Below are 22,760 nucleotides of genomic sequence, written 5' to 3'. Positions count from 1 at the left end.
TTACTGGTTCCTTAGCTCAAAATATTAACTTCTGCATATAAATAATCCCCCAAAAAAATTAGTAAGTGAGTAGTATGAATTAATTCCTTAAGTCACTCAATTTTTGAGAGTAAAAAAAACCATGGTCTTAAATTACTTTTTCGCTTATTTCTTGCGACTTTATACATAATTGAATGAATGTTTTTTGCATTTGTAGGGTGATATTTAGACCTTTCCAAAACCGTTATTAAAAATGAAATTAGTCCATTTTAAGCTGATCTATTACCAAAAAGGTGAAAAACAGATTTTATTTTTTTTCTAAAAAACCCATTTTTTAATTTTTTTTTTTCAAAACTGTTTTTGAAGTAAAAAATTATGATCTTTTCAATAAAAATAGTTTCGTAGTGATTTTTTCACTTTTAAGCTGTTTTTTGCAATTTTTTATTTTGATGATTCAAATTTTTACATAAAACGATAATGAGGCTCGGCACGAGTACGATAACTTAGGCGACAAGAATTGATAACGGTATTTTGTAGGGGAGTTCAATACAATTATTTTTTACTATGGGAGGGGGGGTCTATCTCCCCTCGTTTAGGCGGGAGGGGCAATTTTCTAAAATATGACGTAAAATATTAAAAAAATTATTAAAAATCAACGGCAATATTTACAGTTAAAATTGATATCTTTCTGAAAAGCCAGAATTATACACTTAATTCTAGTTTTTAAATCAAATTATTTCAATTAATTTTTCTCGAAATAATCAACTTCAAATTTAAAGTTTGGGGGAAAAAGTTTTTAAAAAACACATTAAATACTATTTTTGCCAAGACTGTCATTTTAAATATGAAATCAATCAATGAAATAAACTGCCAATCAATTTCTTATCAAATACTGAAAACCAGATGCTTCTATGCCTTCTAGTTTTTGAGAAAATTGAAAATAAGAAAATTATCTTTTTATCAGATTTTCATTTTTTTGACTATTTTCGCAAATATTAACCGCTTTTTAAATTAAAAGTATCATGCCTTTCCCCCTTCGCGGGTTCTCAGGATTTTAACTTCCTTTTTGGGTCCTCTGTCCCGCTTCTCTTAGGCGATTTGAAATTGGTCCTTAGAATCTCGCGATTTTTTTTTATAAAAATGGTAAAGGTATGAAGTTCAAGGCATATCAAAGTGAGATGGGTAAGAGGGGGCATGCTGCCCCCCTGCAACCCCCCTGGTTGGGCACACTATTATAGGATTTGGGTGTATATATGTATATATGTAGTTTGGGTGTAGGCAAATTTTCTTCAGAATTTAAGGGGGGAAATCCCTCCAGACGACACCTTTTTCATTATTTTTTTATGAAAAACTGAAAGCACTTATTGAAATTTGGAAAAAGACAAGATATTACTGACATTATCAAGAACTGAAAAAAAATTTTTTGAAATGAAAAAATAACAAAATGGCGGCTCTGGAGCCTTTCAAAGTTGACGCCTCTAGTTTGCGCCGTGCAATGTACAGGTCCAGGAAATCATATTAAATCAAAAAGGAAATTTTTTCCGTTAGATGATATTAGTACGCATTGCATGAACCTAAATTTATTTTTTTTAAATGAAAAATAAAAATTATAAATAAAAAAAACGAAAAAAGACATGTTTTTTTTACAAAGAAGTAGTTAAAAAAAATATTTACTGTACAAATTTTAGTCAACTTTTAGGTTCATGTTGTGGCCATTTAAGGAGTAATTTGCTTCAAATTTCAAGTCGATAGCTTCATTAGTTTTTGAGTTACATTGCACGGCGCAAACTAGAGGCGTCAACTTTGAAAGGCTCCAGAGCCGCCATTTTGTTATTTTTTCATTTCAAAAAATTTTTTTTCAGTTCTTGATAATGTCAGTAATATCTTGTCTTTTTCCAAATTTCAATAAGTGCTTTCAGTTTTTCATAAAAAAATAATGAAAAAGGTGTCGTCTGGAGGGATTTCCCCCCTTAAATTCTGAAGAAAATTTGCCTACACCCAAACTACATATATACATATATACACCCAAATCCTATAATAGTGTGCCCAACCAGGGGGGTTGCAGGGGGGCAGCATGCCCCCTCTTACCCATCTCACTTTGATATGCCTTGAACTTCATACCTTTACCATTTTTATAAAAAAAAATCGCGAGATTCTAAGGACCAATTTCAAATCGCCTAAGAGAAGCGGGACAGAGGACCCAAAAAGGAAGTTAAAATCCTGAGAACCCGCGAAGGGGGAAAGGCATGATACTTTTAATTTAAAAAGCGGTTAATATTTGCGAAAATAGTCAAAAAAATGAAAATCTGATAAAAAGATAATTTTCTTATTTTCAATTTTCTCAAAAACTAGAAGGCATAGAAGCATCTGGTTTTCAGTATTTGATAAGAAATTGATTGGCAGTTTATTTCATTGATTGATTTCATATTTAAAATGACAGTCTTGGCAAAAATAGTATTTAATGTGTTTTTTAAAAACTTTTTCCCCCAAACTTTAAATTTGAAGTTGATTATTTCGAGAAAAATTAATTGAAATAATTTGATTTAAAAACTAGAATTAAGTGTATAATTCTGGCTTTTCAGAAAGATATCAATTTTAACTGTAAATATTGCCGTTGATTTTTAATAATTTTTTTAATATTTTACGTCATATTTTAGAAAATTGCCCCTCCCGCCTAAACGAGGGGAGATAGACCCCCCCTCCCATAGTAAAAAATAATTGTATTGAACTCCTCTACAAAATACCGTTATCAATTCTTGTCGCCTAAGTTATCGTACTCGTGCCGAGCCTCATTATCGTTTTATGTAAAAATTTGAATCATCAAAATAAAAAATTGCAAAAAACAGCTTAAAAGTGAAAAAATCACTACGAAACTATTTTTATTGAAAAGATCATAATTTTTTACTTCAAAAACAGTTTTGAAAAAAAAAATTAAAAAATGGGTTTTTTAGAAAAAAAATAAAATGTGTTTTTCACCTTTTTGGTAATAGATCAGCTTAAAATGGACTAATTTCATTTTTAATAACGGTTTTGGAAAGGTCTAAATATCACCCTACAAATGCAAAAAAACATTCATTCAATTATGTATAAAGTCGCAAGAAATAAGCGAAAAAGTAATTTAAGACTATGGTTTTTTTTACTCTCAAAAATTGAGTGACTTAAGGAATTAATTCATACTACTCACTTACTAATTTTTTTGGGGGATTATTTATATGCAGAAGTTAATATTTTGAGCTAAGGAACCAGTAAAAAATAACACAAACAGATTTCATGACATAAGTATTTTTCGTATATTCTTTTCACATGGAATTACTCTATTCCGAAACGAGTTATACGAACATCCCTGTACTGCAAAGTACTGTGTTAGACCTTCTTTCATCCTTAAATGATGATTGTTCTGCTGGCCCAGATGGTGTGCCACCAATAGTATTAAAAAACTGTAGAAACTCCCTAGTTCAGCCTCTAACATTTTTATTCAAACTTTCCATCAAGTCAGGAAAATTTCCCTCCATCTGGAAAAAGTCATTCCTCACTCCTGTTTTCAAGAAGGGTGATAAGACAGATATAAAGAATTATAAGCCTGTTTCGAAACTATCCTGCATTCCAAAGGTTTTTGAGCAAGTTGTTTGTGATAGTCTAGCATTTTATAGTAAAAATCTGATAAGTGAAAAGCAGCATGGCTTTGTAAGAAAAAGATCTACTACAACTAATCTTCTTAGCTTCTTAAATAAATGTTCAAATGCACAACTGTAATGAAGTACACTGACTTTTCAAAGGCATTTGATCAACTTAGTCATAAAATAATAATGTTCAAATTAAAAGCTTTTGGTTTTCCACGTATTTTTATTGCCTGGGTAGAATCATATCTTAACCAAAGATCCTATCAGGTCAAATTTAGAAACTGTCTTTCAGATCTTTTTATAGCCAACTTTGGCGTCCCTCAAGGAAGTCACCTAGGCCCATTTTTATTCATTTTAGCTATAAACGACGTAATCTCGTGCATAACTTCAAGTGATATTCTCATATTTTCTGATAATATGAAGATTTTTAAAGAAATTAAGTCTGACAATGACCGTATCCTTCTACAAAGCGATATTAACAGTTTTAATGTTTGGTGTGGTAAAAATGGCCTTTCACTTAACCCAGCTAAATGCCAAACAATTACATTCTCGAGAAAACGAGTCATTAATATTTTTGATTACTACATCTTGCAACATAAGCTATGTCGAGTATTTAGCTTCAAAGACTTGGGTGTCCAATTTAGTTCAAATTTAGGATTTACTGAACACATTAATTTTATAGTAAATAAAGCGAGCTCAATGCTTGGTTTTATTAAACGTTGGGCAAAGGAATTTGAAGATCCATTTGTTACTCTATCTTTGTACAACTGCTACGTTCGACCCCATCTTGAGTACGCTTCTCAAGTATGGAGTCCTTTTTATGAAGTTCATAAAAACCGAATCGAATCTATTCAACACAATTTTGTACGCTTCGCTCTAAAAGGTCTTCCTTGGACCGAACCTTTCAACTTGCCACCTTATGAACATCGCATTCAACTTCTTCAGATACAAACTTTAGCACAGAGACGTGTAAATAATAATTTAATCTTTCTTCATCAGCTTATTAATTCCCAAATTGACGCCCCTGATCTATAAGCTTGTATTGGTATAAATTATCCGGGTGGATCTCACCTCCTACGAAGATTTGAACCTTTACATATAGACTTTCATAGAACAAACTATGGTATTAATGAGCCTCTTAGTCGGGTTTAAAAACATTGTTTCGAACCAGTGCTCCACATTCGTGACTGTTAATCAATGTTTTAAATAAATAATACATGTTGGATTTTTTGTACTTATAATTTTATAACTTGTAAATTTGTTCGTAATTATTTTGTTTTATATTGTGCATGTGGGAGGTTGTATTTTTTGTCTACTAACCACTAACATGCACTTATGATGAGCCACTGATTGTAGTTGAATCGTTTATTTCAGAAACAGCATAAGTCCACTTTTTCCAAAAATTTCTCATTAATGTATAGTTATTCATCTTCTGAAAAAAAAATTAAGTATGTCAGACCCCCCAAAATACGAAAACTGAAAGAAAAGGGTTCAAAATATATGGAAAATTTTCACCCGGTGACAACATTTTTGACTGTTAAATACATGACTTTTTACCAGTTTTAAATTATTTTGGCAGCAATCTTGACACGCACCCCCTTTTGTTATATATCTATAAAAAGGTAAAGAATGACTCTATCTATATCTATTACATTCATTAAAATTGTAATCAGGATTCAAAAGTTATAGCCAGATTTCTGTTGGTGGCAGCATTTTTAACTCTTGAATAATATGATATTTTACCAGTTTTAAATTTTTTTGGCAAACATCATGATACGCAAGCCTTTAAGTTATACATCTATAAAAAGGTAAAGATTTACTCTATCTACTGCTATTTAATTTATTAAAATCGAAAGTAGGCTTCAAAAACTATAGCTAAATAAAAACAAAAGTTTTACCACAAAAATTTCGTTTATTTCAGAAACGACATAAGTCCACCGACTTTAAAGGCTTAAAAACCCGCAAAGACCTAAAAAAAAGTTTATATTTTAAAGGTTTCTAAATGCATCTTAGGCTAGATTATAACTCGGCATACTCTAAATTTGAAATGTTGTTGAATTTTAAGTAAAAAACTGTTTTTTGTTGCTCCTGAAAAGTTTATGCTCATGGACTTATGTCGTTTCTGAAATAAACGATTCAGTTAAAAGCTTGTTCTAAGCTTACTACATCAAAGAATCTGAAGTGAAAAAAAAAAACAAAAAAAAATGTTTTCAGTTATGCCATCCAGGCAGTCGTAAAGTCGATCATATACATCACTGTTGGAGCAAGGCGGAATGTAAGTAGCCACTATGTAGAGGAAACCATTAGGCATTTTTATCTTTATGCACAATATTTTAAGCAAGGATTGCCGGAAGTCATCGACATTAACGAATTTTGTACGGCTATAATAATTCCTCCGCCAACCACTGTTGAATCGAAGTTAGAATGACGATCACGTCGGTAAATTTGGTAGTTGCTATCAAAAAGTTCAGAATTAGCTATTGATGAACAAGAACATAGCCACCCCTCTGTTAAAACAATTACATCGTGAAGGAGGTTGGTTTAGTTCGTATAGACTTTATTGGTTTTGGTCCGTAAGCCGTTAACGTTTTGATAGTAAATTAATACATGCTGCTGGGTTTTAGCGTTGTCAGTTACTGAATACGCTAGTACATTGTTGATATCTGCAGAAAGAAACTACGCCAACACAGAACGTGATGCATTGGCAACAGTATTTCCAGTAAACAAATTTCAAGGTTATTTCGAAGGATCAACCATTTCACAACCTCTCAAACGGCAAATAAGACTTAATCCTCTAGCGGCCAGAAATTTACAACAACAATTGTCCAATGTTATGGGAGACTTCCGTCAAATCAAGAGGGGAACCAAAAATCGACAACTCTATTGTATGCAAATTCCAAACGAAAACCATCTCCTATGTACACTTTAGGCGCTAGAAAAGGCGTCACAGCAGCTAAATTTTTACCAAAAAGAAACGGACTCTATAATTATCGTTCAGAAAATCAGTGATACAACATATCAAATAGCACATCCAGACCACATAAACGTTCTATTAGGACCATACCACGTGTCAGCACGAAGCCCCAATATCTTATTAGAAGAAGAGGTCGTTCAAAGCGAATAGTAACCCCTACCATACTTCATTCTACTGGCAACTCGCCGAGGCGTACTCGTAGCGAGAGGGGGAGACTTTAACAAATCAACATTATTAACTAAATTATTGTTTCACAACACTATAATAATTTCATATAATTTTATTTGCACATCACTATACTTTGCTTTTTATTTCAAACTAGTTTTTTTTTTTTAATTTTCAAATTTAAATTTCATTCTTTCCTTTAATTTTAAAATATTCAAATTTCAATACATATTAATTTTCTATTCTTTAAATTCGCATTTTGTTTAAACTAAAAATAGTAATAAATAAATGTAAAAAATCCATCCTACAACATCAGTAAACAACCAGCCCTGCTATCGAGGTATCCGTTCGGAGAAATTTTTTTTCCTATTTGTTCGAAATCGGAGAATTTTCTATCGAGGTATACGTTCCGATTGATATATCGGAGAATCTTCAGATGAAACATGGCGCCTATCAACGCATTGCGATGAAGTGTGTTCAACAAAAATTACTTGACAGTTGTGCTTTGAATTTCATCGGAAATTCTCCGACATAAAATAGTTGCGGAATATTTTAAGAAAAGTGGAATTTCACAGAAAGAAATATAAAAATGGAAATATAATTTTGATTTTTTAGTGTAGATTAATAAAAAATAGTGATAAAGCCTCAGCAAGAGAGGTTGGTTGAGATCAGAGATATCCAAAGGAGATGGGAAACTTTCGTACGTTTTACCCCCCAAAACACATTTGTTTATTTCGTGTTGTTATAATCTCTTTTGTATTCGTGAATAAATGTGAAAAACACACATAGTGTAGCCACGGTGGTTTTACGCACACCTATTCAAAAATGTACGATTTTTCAAGCATAGCCAAAAGCGTCCGTTTTTTCACGCATACTTAGCCAAAAATGTCCGACGGAGCTTGTAGGCAAACCAGTATGACGTCAGAAGTTTCCCATCTCCTTCTGTGTATCTCTGGTTGAGATTAAGAAGACTTGAGCATCACAAGGATTTTTATTTTTGAATAAATCGCGCTGACACATGTGTCAAATGAATGCGATTTCATAGGTACTTTATTTTTTTGCTCAGAAGTCGATACCTTGAAAGATATGTAAGTTCCCATCGGAACGGGTTATCGTTTCAGAACTTTCTCCGAACGGATACCTCGATGAATTTTTAAGTTTTAATAAACATTTAACTTTGATTCTTAGATACCGTGTCCGAGTTATCATTGCGGAAGAAATTTTTTTTTGGAATTAGCTAACAGCTGAAGTTTTTTTCTATAAAAGGCTAACTAGGAGTTCCTCCCGGCAGCCAATTATAATAAAGACCAGGCCACTTGCTCAGTAAGAGTTAGCCAGGAGTTCCTCTAGGCAACATTACTGTTGCCACCCTACCTCGATCTCTCTTCACTGTTACACAACTGTTTTTTGCCGATAACTTGAAATTTTGACGGTATACACTGAGCCAAAAAACAACGTAAAATCAATCGAAAATTACTACATTTTTAGCCTAAAGTGGAAAATGATTGAATCAAAGTAACACAATTTTAGTCTAAGTTGTTTACACATTAAAAAAAATAAAAAAAAAGTAAAACTGGCATCCGCTGGGGATCGAACCTGCTATACCTGGGTTGACAAGCTTGTGCTTTACCACTGTGCCATCTCACTTAAAAATATTGATGTGACAAACTGTAGCTTAAGCATAGGACGATTTTTAGAAAATTAATGAATATATTTTTCACCATTGATTCAATGTAGAACGTATTAAAAATTACTATGCGTTTTTTCTCTGGGTGTATGAAAAACTTCAATTGCCATAATAATAATGTACATATATGTATGTACCTACTCAGTCATACCTACAACCAATAGTAATTAACAGGTTTTTTTTTATTTTGTAACGCAGTGTTATTCATACCAAAGATGGGCATCCGCCCATTTTCGCTGAATTTTCATCAAATATTATAGAGCACTTCTGATTATCGTAGAATCTTGAAATTTGGTAGAATGGTAGAGCTGGTAGTTTATACAAAAGAAACAAATTAAAATTTGAGAATTTCAGCCAGGGGCGCAAAGTGTGGGATTTCGTGAATTTAGCGGAATTTAATTTGAAAAATGACTTGTCTTGTTTGATGCCAAACCCGGTTTTTCTTAAAGCAAATAGATTGTAGAAAGTGAAAACAAAAGCATTGTTAGGTGGGTATCATGCAAACAAAAAAAAACCGCTTTGAAGTTGCAGTTGGCGATTTTTATTCTGTTTATTTGGTAGAAGAGATTACTTTGATCTTAATTTTTTCTCGTGCGTTTGGTGTGTGTTTTAATAAAAGTTTTACTTTTTTATATTCCCTAAATATCAAGGTATAATTATGTAAGTAATTTTTTATTTCACAGGGTGTTTCACATTTTTGTTTTGGTGATTGAAGTTAAAAAAATGTGCAAAACTTTACTTATTCCGCGTTATTCCGCTAAGAGACAATATTCAATGCAAAGCTTGCTTTATTATCTATCAAGATCCACTAAAATTTGGCACCCCAGTTATGTTATAATATATTTTTTTTCGATTTTTCTAAGTGACTATTCAACAAAAAAAAGATGACCTACCGTCAAAATTGAATAATTTCTTAGGATTTGGTTAGCTATGTTATAAATTTAAGAACTTTTTTATTTCACAGAATGTTTAAAAAACAATAGACTAGTGAATTTCATTTAAAAATATATAACAGAAATAGGTACAGGGTGTTCAAATTCAAAATTAAGAGTAAGAAAAAAAAAAAAGAAAGCAGTAATTTGAAAAATTAAAAAAGAAAACTACCAAGGAATAAAAAAAGATTATATCGGATAAAGGATGTGTTTCAGTAATAATAAAAAAATTTAAATAATTTAAAATTTTTTAATTTTTATACATAACGTTTATAGATATTAAAACAGGGTTTTCATATTTGCATACCAAAGTTAATAATCAAGTGCTTGATCATTTATAATTCGTGGCTTAGACAATGTGCTGCTTTCTGAAAATAGAATTTATTTATTTATGGCAACTATGTATATAAGAACGCTTTGTTAAAGATTCAGTGAAATATGGGCTAAATTCGGTCGAAACTGTAGAAGCTTGAAATTCACATACTTTTCCCGACTCATTGAGAATTTAAGACTACTGTAAATAGTCTAAGATGAAATAACTTTCTCATGTTATGATAGCAGACCATCATAAGATAAAACAAAAAAGAATATGATGCGTCCTGCAAAAAAGGCAAAAAACCCAATGTTTCCAGCTAACCTTTATGTAGTTTCAGAACTCCGTTTATCAAAAAATTGGCTAATTATTCATACAAAATTATTTCTATTTCATTTTCGAATGTAATTGCTATAAATAGTACCAACAAAAATGAATGAAAAGTTTTTTTTTTCTGTGCGAAATTAATTTTTTTAAGAGGGTCTATCAAAGTGCCAAAAACGTGTACTTTTAGATTTCTGTAAATCAAAAATATGTGTTAATATATTATTAATCGTACTTCTTCTCATTATTTTACTTATTTTTTAATAATATTATAAAAAAGAAATGGTACAGTTTTTTTTTTGTACTTTTAAAAATGAGTCCACCGAAAGGCAAAAAACTTGTACTTTCAGAGCTCTGTACAAAAAAATTGTAGAGATATTTAAATAATTGTTATTATATTTCATTATTGATATATTTATAATTAATCTTGCAAAAAAGGAATTCTCAAAAAGTTAAACTTGTAAGCGCTATTAATTTAACTAGCCGACCCTGCCCTCGAAATTCGAGCGCCAATTTCTTTATTTTTTTTTATTCGCAACAACTTTAAACTTTCATTATTTTGTATATTATTTGTTGTTGCGATTAACTACACTTTTTGAAGACAAAATACACAGGTATATATAATATACCTACTTTTTGATATTTTTTAAACCTGATTTAGATATTTTTGAACTACGTTTTAACTGCACTCAACTACGTAAAGAAAGTATCGAAAAAGAAAATGCAAAGTGTAATCGCCTTAATGCATTGTGTTTGCACCTTGCATTTTGCGATTCAATTCAACCTGTTTCATGTTCCATTCATTCAAATTCCATCATTCAATCATTCAACTTCCACCAACTTCACTCAAATTTGTCATTCACATCATTGTATACTTTGTAGGTCCTCATCTTAGCTTAGCTTGTAGAAGTTTAAATTTCCGGAAGGGAGAGGGCGTTTTTATTGCACTTCCAGTTTTGAATGATATTTGTGGTAAGGTTTCCATTAAAATTTTAATGAATGCGTTCAGATACTTATTAATGATTAAAGATAGGTTCACATTTATTAAAGGTGCGTTCACAACAACGTCGCACAACAACGTTTTTTTCATGTTAAAGCCATAACTACAATGACCTCAAAAGTGAAAAAGTGGGAAATTTACAAAATTAAATTTTTTTATTTCTTTCTAGCAATATTTGTTTTTGTAAAAATTTTTGGAAAAAACTACCAAAAATTTTTTTGGAAACCAAAAAATAAGCTTTTTGCATCATTATTTTTTATTTTGTCGTCGTAAAAACTGTCATAAAATGAGTTTGAAATCTATCACTTTTTGACTTTTCCCAAAAAGTTGCCGTTGTAGTTATACTTTTAAAGCCTTAAGTGAAAAGTGGGAAATTTACAAAAGTTAAAAAATTTATTTCTTTCAAGCTCCATTTGTTTTTGAAAAAAACTACAAAAATTGTTTTTCAAACCAAAAAATAAGCTTTCTGCATCAATATTTTTAATATTAATACAATGACCTAAAAAGTGAAAAGTGGGAAATTTACAAAAGTTAAAAAATTTATTTCTTTCAAGCTCCATTTGTTTTTGAAAAAAACTACAAAAATTGTTTTTCAAACCAAAAAATAAGCTTTCTGCATCAATATTTTTAATTTTTTTGGTCGAAAAACTATCAAAAAATGAGTTTGAAAATGTTGACTTATTGACTTTTTGCATAAAGTGGCTTTTAATTACATTGGCTCAAAAAGTGAAAAAGTATATATAATCGCATAAAAACAATCTGTTAAAGGTATAACCAAAATAGCCTAAAAAGCGAAAAAGTGGGAAATTTACAAAAAGTAAAAAGTTTTTATTTCTTTCTAGCGCTATTTTTTTTTTGGAAAAACTACAAAAATTGTTTTTTAAACCAAAAAATAAGCTTTCTGCTGGAGGGTATAAGGAATAAAAAAGACGTTTTTGTTAGTTTTCCCTGAACCTCATAAGAAAAACGCTTTGCCATGCGGCGATAAAATATTAGTGACTTTTATTCAAAAATGTAAACGTCTAAAAGTGAAAACTTGGTAAAATGGTAAAGGAACTGTCAAAGTCAGCTATTACATGAAGCCTCAAGAGGCTTGACTCTTTTTTCGAATTTTATTTTGATACACGGCCACACAAAAAAAAAATAAAAGTTCTGACCTGGCTCAAAAAATGTCAGATAAGAACTTTTTTTTTAGTTTAGACATTTTTTGAGGATATTTCAAAAACCTCACGTGATACGCCAAAATAGACTTCGGATTCGGTTTCAGCGACCCAAAAACAAAAACTATATGAAAAATTTAGTCGCAACCCCAGATAAAAACTTTTGTTTTTTTTGGTTTTGACTTTTTTTTGAGGATATCCCAGAAACCTGACGTGAAAGGGCGAAATTGACTTCGAATCTGGATTCAGTAATCCAAAAACTATATGATTAACATATTCGCACATCCAGATCAGAGAAAAAATTTTTTTGTTTTCGTGACATTTTATGAGGTTATCTCGAAAACCTGACGTGATGGAGCCAAACGAACTTCGGATTCGGTTTCAGCGACCCAAAAACTATATGAAAAATTTAGTCGCAATCCCAGGTCAGAACTTTTATATTTTATTGTGTGGCTGCCCTACTAACAATTTTGCTTCTATAATGCTTTAGAGAAGCAACAATTGCATCTGTAAAGCTTTATAGAACCAAAATTGTTTGTCGGGTGTGTATACATTCTGTGAGGCGCGTACTATTACACGATGCCTCTTGAGTCAAGGACACAAATTTGACATTTATCTTTTGAATTAAAATTTGTTGTTGTTGTATTGCACCAAGAAGCAAAAAGAAATGTGAAGGAATGTTGAAAAAAGAAAAAGTGGAAAAAGAAACGTCAAAAAAGAGTCTCGGAATCCACGACCCACGACTCTCCTGTCGAATAATTTTTTTTTTCATCTTTTTTCTCTTTTGCACTCATTATGTTTAAAAAGAGTCGCGCCTCTTGAGGCTTCATGTAATTGCTGACAAAGTCTTACGTTCTTTCAAGAGAGAAAAGGACGAAAATAGATTTCATTAGTATCACAAGTGTTTACAAAAGATTGGACCCGATTTTAATAGAATTCGATTTTAACAAAAAAAATTCATGGTAATCAAACAAACATCTTACTTCTAAACTTAGATAACTAAAACAATGAAAGTTAACCATAGTTTACATGCGATCTTAAAACAACGCACCAATGTGAACGCACCTTAATGATTTTTGATTTTCGCTGAATGCTTTCATTCATTCATTCATTCATTCAGTCATGAATGACATTTCATTCCAGTCCATTGGAAGTTTTCCAACAGATATTTTCAGTTGTTTTTGTTTTGCTTTGTTGTTTTTTTTTTGTTTTACTAAAATATCGAATTTTATTTTAATCAATTTACCTATTTCGGTTAATAAAAACTTTAAAAATTATGCATTCTGCACATCTAGGGAACATTTGCTATCGGTCGGTATATAATTTATGCCCTTTCGGTTTTTGTGGGCCGCGTAGTTTGTACCACAAAATTCGCGTTCGCCGTTTTATTATATGATGATGATTCCGCTAAATGAGCGAATTCCCACACTGTGGGGCGTGGCAACCACCCATTTCCGCTGAATTTTCATCAAATATTATAGAGCACTTCTGATTATCGTAGAATTTGGTAGAATGGTAGAGATGGTAGTTTATACAAAGGAAAAAATTTAAAATTTGAGAATTTCATTCAGGGGGTAACTGCGAACCCCACATGCGGAGCCGTAGTGTGAAGCAGTAGAGTGGGAGAGTTGTGACCCCATCCGAGATCATGACTATCGTCGCACATAGGAGTATTTTCAACAAAAACCTGGCCATAATTATTTTTCGTGGTTTTTGTTATTATTTCTGTTTAAAATGAGTATTCCTACATGAAAATACAATATAAACCTAGTTTTTGTTATTTTTATTTTTTTACCAAAAACTAAAAAAATTGATTAATGGCCTGTACTCCGCCTGTCGACATTATTTTTCTCAAATTTATTTCGTCATCCCTAATACGCAATTCTCAGTTTCTTTTCTCTCTTCCCCAAACTTAATTAAGATCACCCAAAATAAAATACACTAATAACATCAGTAAATTTAATTTAAAAATAAAACACGTTGCATAAAGTAAGGAGTATTTTCTATCAGAAAGTAAAAAACTAATTGACCGTCGATTCTCTAAAGGGCACCTAAGAGCACCCAATTTTTGTTGCATTGTGTTAAAGAATATATAAACTAACTCATAAGTTTCAATTCATTGCAGAATAACGGGGTATACTAAAACAAAATCATTAAAGTTCAAATAATAACTTACCAAAAATATCAAGTTTTTAGATACTACTTCTAAGCCCGAATTAAAATAGAAAAAACCATCTAACATTTTCAAAACTTTATTAATATCGTTAATAAATAACTGAAGAAGAATTCTCCATTTAATTTTTTTTAGATTTCTATCACAACACTTCGATATCGCATATAGAATAACACTTACCAAAATACTTCGCATTCAACTAAAAATGAGGTAGATGTAACAGTTCACTTTGAACTCATTTTTTTACAAGACACGATCGAAAAACAAAAAAATGAGTGCAGCATATTGACACATGTTTATTTTGCACCCACTTTGCCAAACTTTTTGGTGTCAATTTTGATTTTCACAAAATCAACTTATGACCAGGTTTTTACTGCAAATACTCCTATGTGCGTCGATAATGGAGAAGAAGAAGAAGGGGCGTGGCAACTGCCCATTTCCCCTGAATTTCATCAAATATTATAGAGTACTTCTGATTATCGTAGATTCTTAAAATTTGGTAGAATGGTGAAAACATTTAAAATTTGAGAATATTAGCCAGGGGGCGTGGCAACCGCCCATTATCACTGAATTTTCATCAAATATAGAGATTTTTAATTCTAAAGCCATACCTTGCAAAGAGTAGTGAAATCACAGCAAAAACATTACTGTTTATTTTATTAATACGAACTTTAACCCAAACTTTAGAACTTGGTACATTTTTACATCTCAGTACTTTTTGTGCCAGCATAATTCCAACATAGGAGAACTTGGCTCTTTTTTTAACAGTAATGTTTTTGTTGTAATAGGTACTTATTTCGGGCACTGTTTTTCTGTTTGGAAAAAATAGTTTTTTTTTAATCATTCACTTTCATTTTTTTCGCAAGGAAAGTGCATTTTGAAATTAAAATTAAGTTTTCTAACTTACAAGCTGCTTTTTTGGTTTCATCTAATTCGTACTCGTTGATAATTTCCGTCGCACGTTTTTCCTCATAGAGCGGATACAAAATTTCATTCATCCGAGGATCTCTTTGCTTTTCATTGAGAAACTGAACGAATTGTTCTATACCGATAACATCCGACTGACCTTTAGTTCTTAACATTGAAAAAGAAAAAGATAAGTCGTTATTCAATTATATACATATGGGTATCAAGAACTTACATATTTGCAAATAGTTCTTCAATATCATTTCTAGGGCATACTTTATGATACAGAGCATAAAACTTATCGAATGTGAATTGGTCTTTTGTCATTGTGGCACTTTTTTCACCAGGTAATCCAACATCTGAAATACATTGGTAGACTAGCTTTTCAGTTTTACCAGATGCAAATGTTTTTGCAATGACTTTCACCGGTATCCGACCTTTAACGTCGACTAAAAAGCACAATCGCATCCAACTGAAACGATAAATTTGTAATACAATACAATGCTGGACGAAGAAAAACCAAAATTTAAAAAATCTATTAAACATATGCAAGCATAATAAAATACATAGTATACATTGTTATTATTGTGACTTACCTCAAGTACGGCATGAACTTCTTTACAAGACTAATTTCCGATTTCATAAAAACATAATAAAATCCAATAAAATTTAAAATTAAAAACTATCTGTGTGATTTATGGCCGATTTCATAGAAGACTTTTAAATATTTAAAAGGCCATTTAGCCATAAAATGGACATTTTTGGTTTCACCAACTGCTTTTAAATTTAACAGGCTTTTAAACACCCTTTTAAACTAAACGCCTCATTAAATTTTAAAAGTGTCATGAAATGTCATCAGATGCAGTAAAGAAGTGAATGATGAAATTATAAGGTAAGAGACTCATGCAATGGTAAATTTCTTCAAAAGCTTTTCTCAGAACATTTGTTTTTAATTAATTTTTTTTCAGGTTTATGGGGTTGATTCTAAATGGTTGGGGAACATTTAGGGATGCAACATTGTTAAAAAAAAAATATCGATGTTAAAAAATCATCGGTTCTATCTATCAACAAAATGAAACATATTGTCTTAATACGATTTTCGTTTTTATTTATATTATAAATACCTACTATCAATTCTAAGCAAACGGATCTCATTATTTCTTACATTGGATTTAGGTACATTGTTTATTTATTTTTTAGAAAGTAATTGAGAAATTGAGTTCAGAAAAAGAAGTTTGGACAGTCTGGTCCCCAGAAGCCTGTTTCTATCCTGGGTGATGGTTGCCCCAACCTCCGAAAACAAACGTTCGCTTGGAACAGAAGTGGCTATCATATCTTCCCAAATCAAAATTGCGTCACTTTAAATTGGTGTAACAGGAGAGAGGTACATTTGTACGTTTCAATCATAGTTGCATTGATTGTCGTTGAAGACGATTTATTTTTTTATGTTCTTATGAGTTATTAGTTTGGAAATAAAAGATATTTTATTTCTTATGAAATTATATAATAGGTCTTTATTGATTTGATGATAAACAAGAATTGATTATTGAAAAATATGAAAATTGAAAACTAATAATTTAATGAAACGATCGAAATATTAATTTAAAGTAAAACGTAAACAAAGTATTAACAAGTAATAAAAGGTAAATGTAGTGGCTATCGCCACACTATTCCCCTACGGAATGAAAAAAAAAAAAAAAAAAATATCTGAAGCGGTTCGGTGGTCGTACATGCCTTCCGGATCGAATTGTTTTGAATTTTGAGTGAGGTAAAGATGTTGATATTGACGTTTTAGTAAAATCTTCTTGTAAGACGAAGGCTGGTTTTACTCTATCGATTGAAACTTTTATAATTTGATTATTGATTTTTAAAGAAACATTCTTTTCATCTCGTGATGTAACTTCATATGGCCCCTTGTATGGTTGTTGAAGGGATCTTCGAATGGGGCCAATTCTTAGAAAAACATAACTGCAGTTGTTCAACAGTTCTTTAAACACAAATGACCCAGGTTGAAAATGTCTTGAGGCTGGTATAGGTCGTAGGCGTGAAATGCATTTTCGAAGACGATCAAGAAAATGTGAAGGATCAATAACTTCATTTGGTGTCGGTTTTGCTCCTGGCAGTCGCAGTGGTTCACCATAAACCAATTCTGCTGACGTTGCCTTAATATCTTCTTTGAAAGCAGACCTTATTCCAAGCAAAACGAGTGGAAGTGCTGCAACCCAATTTCCATTAGAATGATTGCAGCTTTTAACTGCCGGTGAAAGCGTTCAATCATACCGTTCGCTTGAGGATGCACCGAAAAAAAAACCAATATCAATTTAACATTTTTTTAATATCAAATTAACATTTTTTTAATATCAGTCAAAAATGCTCTATAAAATGTATTTTATGATATTTAAAATGTTAAAACAACATTTTTATTATCAGGATGATATTTAAATGTCACATTTTGGAAATTTTTTTTGATATTTTATTATCATTTTTTCATATCAATTTCTCATTCCAAATTATTGAAAAATATTAAATACAAAATTCTTAATGTTTACTAATTTAAAGGCGCTTTGTGTTTTTTCGAAGTAAAATGTATAATTTACTGAGAAAATTTGATCGGCACTAAGATTTTACTTCACATACCTAGTTTGGGAGAAAATAACAAAACAATTATATCACCTTTAATAGAAAAAATAGTATCACCATTATTTTGTAAAGAATATTCCCTTTCAGTAATGTTTTGAAAAAAGAAAGAAAATTCTTAAAATATTAAAATAATAAAAATGAAAAGGAAAGAAATAGGTTTCATTATAATAAACTAAAACGTAAAATCTAGTCAACATTGATATTTTAATTGTCTACTTAAACTTAAAAAAATGTCAAAATGATATTTTAATTGTCATCAAAGTGAAATTTTCACTATCCCAAATGAAATTAAAAAATGTCAAAATGATACCTATGATAAAATATCAAAATTGATATTTTAATTGTTGGACGACTTTTGTCACTGAAAAATGTTAATTTGATAGCTGTTATTATCAAATTTTTTTTTCGGTGTGCCAAGCCAAGGTAGGCGGAGTTCGATACCAAACTGTTTTGCGACATCTTTAAAGGTATGTGAGGTAAACTGAGATCCTCTATCTACAGTTAGTTTTTCGGGGCATCCAAAACGAGATATCCAACAGGATAATAGTCCCATAGTGACAGACTCGGCTGTAATAGTTTGCAATGGACAAAAATTCAAAAATTCAATTTTTTTTTGTCATTTGCCCAACTTCGGCATCAATTTAAAGTATATGTTTTCAAAACAACATGCTATTTAAAAAATATATTCTAAGACTATATCTATGTCCCAATTGATCGATGTATTTTTTATGAAAATCACTTCAAAATTGGCTTAGAAAAAAAATTTTTTCGATTTCAACCCAGATACAGAAATTCGAACTTTTAGGTATAGAACAAAAATGTTGTTTCGGCACGTAGAAGGATAAGTTGGACGACAGGATTTGATGAAGGGTTTTTGCAGAGGAGCTCAATACAAACATTTTTTTCTTTAAGAGGGGGGTCTATCTCCCCCCGTTTAGGTGGGAGGGGCATTTTCTAAAAAAAAAACTATCAAAATAAAAAAAAATTATTAAAAAACAACGGCAACACTTACAGTTATAAATGATACCATTTCCAAAAGGCAAAATTGTGCATTTGATTCTTATTTTTAAATCAATATAATATAACCAATAGTTTTTGAAATAATCGATTTCAAAGTTAAAAATAGGGGAACAAAATTTTTTTAAACTCATTTTATACTATTTTTGTCCTGACTGCGAATTTTAGTAAAAAAAATTACTCACAAAGAAAACTGCCTCAATTGATTCCATATCGAACCGTGAAAACTATATGTTTCTATGTCTTCTAGTTTTTGGGAAAATTGAAAAATTATTTTATCAGATTTTTCTTTTTTCAAAATATTTTTTGTTTTTATTTGTTTTTATTTTTCAATTTTCTCAAAAACTAGAAGACATAGAAACATATAGTTTTCACTGTTCGATAAGGAATTAATTGAGGCAGTTTTCTGTCTAAGTAATTTATTTACTAAAATTCACAGTCTGGACAAAAATAGTATAAAATGAGTTTTCAAAAATTTTTTTTCCCCTATTTTTAACTTTGAAATCGATTATTTCAAAAACTATTGGTAATATTATATTGATTTAAAAATTAGAATCAAATGCACAATTTTTCCTTTTGGAAATGGTATCATTTATTACTGTAAGTGTTGCCGTTGTTTTTTAATAATTTTTTTTTATTTTGATAATTTTTTTTAGAAAAATGCCCCTCCCACCTAAACGGGGGGAGATAGACCCCCCTCTTAAAGAAAAAAAATGTTTGTATTGAGCTCCTCTACAAAAACCTTTCATCAAATCCTGGCGTCCAACTTATCCTTCTACGTGCCGAAACAACATTTTTGTTCTATACCTAAAAGTTCGAATTTCTGTATCTGGGTTGAAATCGAAACATTTTTTTTTCTAAGCCAATTTTGAAGTGATTTTCATAAAAAATACATCGATCAATTGGGAAATAGATATTGTTTTAGAATATATTTTTTAAATAGCATGTTGTTTTGAAAACATATACTTTAAATTGATGCCGAAGTTGGGCAAATGACAAAAAAAATTGAATTTTTGAACTTTGACATCTTATAAATTCTAAGTGGTTTAACCGAGTTACATGTTTTATACATTGTTAAAAAGGTATATTTTTCCTATCAGAAAAAAATCGAAAATGGGTAAAAAATAGTCGAAGCTAGAATTTTTTCAATGGGTGAAGGTCCAAAAAACCGTTTTTTGCCCGTAACTCCAGATTTTGGGGGTGTTAGGGGATTTTCAAATACAGTTTCGTATTCAGTGCGACTAGCTCTACAAAACCTGATAGGTCTCCGCCCGCGTATATTTTAAAACCTCATTTTTGTAACACCGTGTAATTAAAGAGTAATTATGGAAATATTAAATGTTTTTTGTTCAATTAAATGACAGTGGGAAAAGAGTCTGCCACATATAGATATTTGAAGATTTTGAAGTTCTTCATCTTTTTCTTGTGAAACTGCGAGGGCTTGATAATCGACAACGGAAGATATGGCTTCAATGCGGGAGAGAGCATCGGCAACAATATTATCTTCTCCTCCAATATGTTGAATGTCGGTAGAGTATTGAGCAATAAATGTAAGATGATTTTGTTGAGCAGGTGAAAGTTTTTCTCGTTTTTGTTTAAAAGCGTGAACCAAAGGTTTGTGGTCAGTATAAATTGTAAATACTTGACCTTCCAACATATGACGAAAATGTTGGACTGCTTCATATATTGCTAGAAGTTCTCGATGGTAAGTTGGCCAAGCGTTCTCTCTCTCAGATAATTTCTTTGAAAAGAATGACAAGGGGTGCCAACTGCCTTTTATCTTCTGCATTATACAGGCTCCAATCGAGTGGTTTGATGCATCAGTAAAAAGACCAAGTTCTGCTGCGTAGCTTGGATGGACAAGAAGAGTTGCGGAAGATAAAGCGGCTTTATAGCTCTTGAAGACTTCTTCTAACTCTAGTGTCCATGGAACTGGTTGAGATCCTTTGAGTTGAGGATTGCTAATGGCATTGTGAAGTGGAGCTTGAATTTCAGATGCTTTTGGATGAATCTTCGGTAGAAATCCACCATAGGTAGAAATCCACCATTCCAAGAAAACGACGAAGGCCTTTTGATGTTTTCGGTAGCGGGTAGTCTTCAATTGTCTTAACACGTTCTTTGGGAGGTTTGATTCCTTCAGAATTGACCGTGTATCCAAGGAACTTTACTTCTGAAGCAACAAAAACACACTTTGATGGATTTATGACCATACCATAATTTGATAGTCGTTCAAAAATTAGGCGCAAGTGGTTCATATGTTCTTCTGTGGTTTTGGAATAAACTAGAATATCGTCTACATATGTGAAGCAAAAGTCAAGTCCAAACAGAATTTCATCCATCAAACGTTGGAAGGTGTTTCCAGCATTCCTCAGTCCAAAAGTCATAAACATAAACTCGTAGGAACCAAATGGAGTAGCAATGGCTGTTTTGCATACGTTATCAGGGTTAATGGGAATTTGTTGATATGCCTTCAACAAATCAATAGTTGAAAACACCTTGCTTCCATTGATGTTGTAAGTGAAATCATGGATATGACGAGAAGAGTACTTATCTGGGATCGTTCGGGCATTCAATGCACGATAATCTCCACAGGGACGCCAACCATTATCGCCTTTAGGTGCCAGATGAAGTGGTGAACACCATGAGCTATCTGAAGGTCGAATGGTTCCAGCAAGTAACATATCAGCGAATACCTTCTTGGCAATCTTGAGTTTTTCTGGAGCCAATCGACGAGGGCGACACTGTATTGGAGGGCCTGGTGTTGTGCGGATATGATGCACAGTTTTGTGCTTAATAACTCTAGGTAAACCAGCAGGACGAGTAATTTCTTGAAGTTCAGTCAATAAAGCAGTGCATGGCGATGAAATTTGAATGGTTTTCACACTGTTGTGCTTAATTGTAGTTTGTAGTGGTTTTTCCAGTTGATTGAAGTCCAGTATATGTGTCGATTAAGCGTTTCGATTGACAGTCAGGTAGCAAATGATAGTGGGCAAGGAAGTCTGACCCTATTATAGGAATGCTTACGTCAGCTACAACGAATCTCCAAATGAAACTTCGTCGTAATCCCAAATTCAAATCGAGGTGCAGAAATCCATACGTTTTTATAACGATATCATTTGAAGCGCTTAGGTCATAATTAGTGGAAGGACGTCGTTTTGGTAAAAGCCGGGTTGGAAAGCAGGAAAGGTCAGATCCGGTATCGATGAGGAATTGATGTTTTGAATTCTGGTCGGTTACAAAGAGACGGCTTCCAGGAACATTGCAGTCATTCGCCGTCATTATAGAATGCTGTTTAAGTTTCCCTGAAAACTGCAAGGTTTATTACACTTACGTGCATTGTGCTGGTATCTGGAGTGATAACACATCCTTCTCTCTTAGCAGACTAAGAACTGCTTCTTGAATTTTGTCTTCCTCGAGCCTTAGAGCGATTTCGAAAAGTTCTATTCGAAGGTAGCTCGGCAACTTGTCTTGTGAGAGTGTCAATAGCTTCGAAAAGGGCTTGTGAATTTTGGTTCTGTTCATTATTTGATGTCGCATGAACAGCAAAAGGAATTGGTGGTGGAGAAACTTCAACGATTTTATCAGCAAGCTCAGAAAGCTGATCAGGAGAAAGATCTGATGTCGATGTAAGGATTGCTTGAACGTTCGATGGTAAACGTCTCAACCAAAGTTGTCGCAACAAATTGTCTTGCAGAACTGATGGACCAGCAAGAGAACGAAGGTGACGAAGAAATTGTGAAGGCTTTCGATCACCAAGTACTTCATCACTGATGAGTTGTCGGACACGTTGCTCTTCTGATGCTGATAAGCGTTCAATGAGCTTCTTTTTTAGAACAGTGAAGGGGTTTTGTTCTGGGATCGAGGTTATGA

General features: G+C 31.9%; 1 protein-coding gene across 1 annotated transcript in view; it reads right to left on the bottom strand.

The window, feature by feature from the left end:
* LOC129919157 (1-phosphatidylinositol 4,5-bisphosphate phosphodiesterase) overlaps positions 1–22,760 on the bottom strand; it is a 360,368-nt gene that overhangs the window by 218,200 nt on the left and 119,408 nt on the right. The window contains exons 7-8 of the mRNA XM_056000005.1: positions 15,469–15,705; positions 15,235–15,401 (exon numbers count right to left, since the gene is read on the bottom strand). Coding sequence (XP_055855980.1) covers positions 15,235–15,401; positions 15,469–15,705 — 404 coding nt within the window. The remainder of the gene's footprint in view (positions 1–15,234; positions 15,402–15,468; positions 15,706–22,760) is intronic.

The sequence above is a fragment of the Episyrphus balteatus genome, chromosome 4 (assembly GCF_945859705.1).
Source record: "Episyrphus balteatus chromosome 4, idEpiBalt1.1, whole genome shotgun sequence".
Lineage (NCBI taxonomy): Eukaryota > Metazoa > Arthropoda > Insecta > Diptera > Syrphidae > Episyrphus > Episyrphus balteatus.
This window is presented reverse-complemented; position numbering and strand designations above follow the sequence as displayed.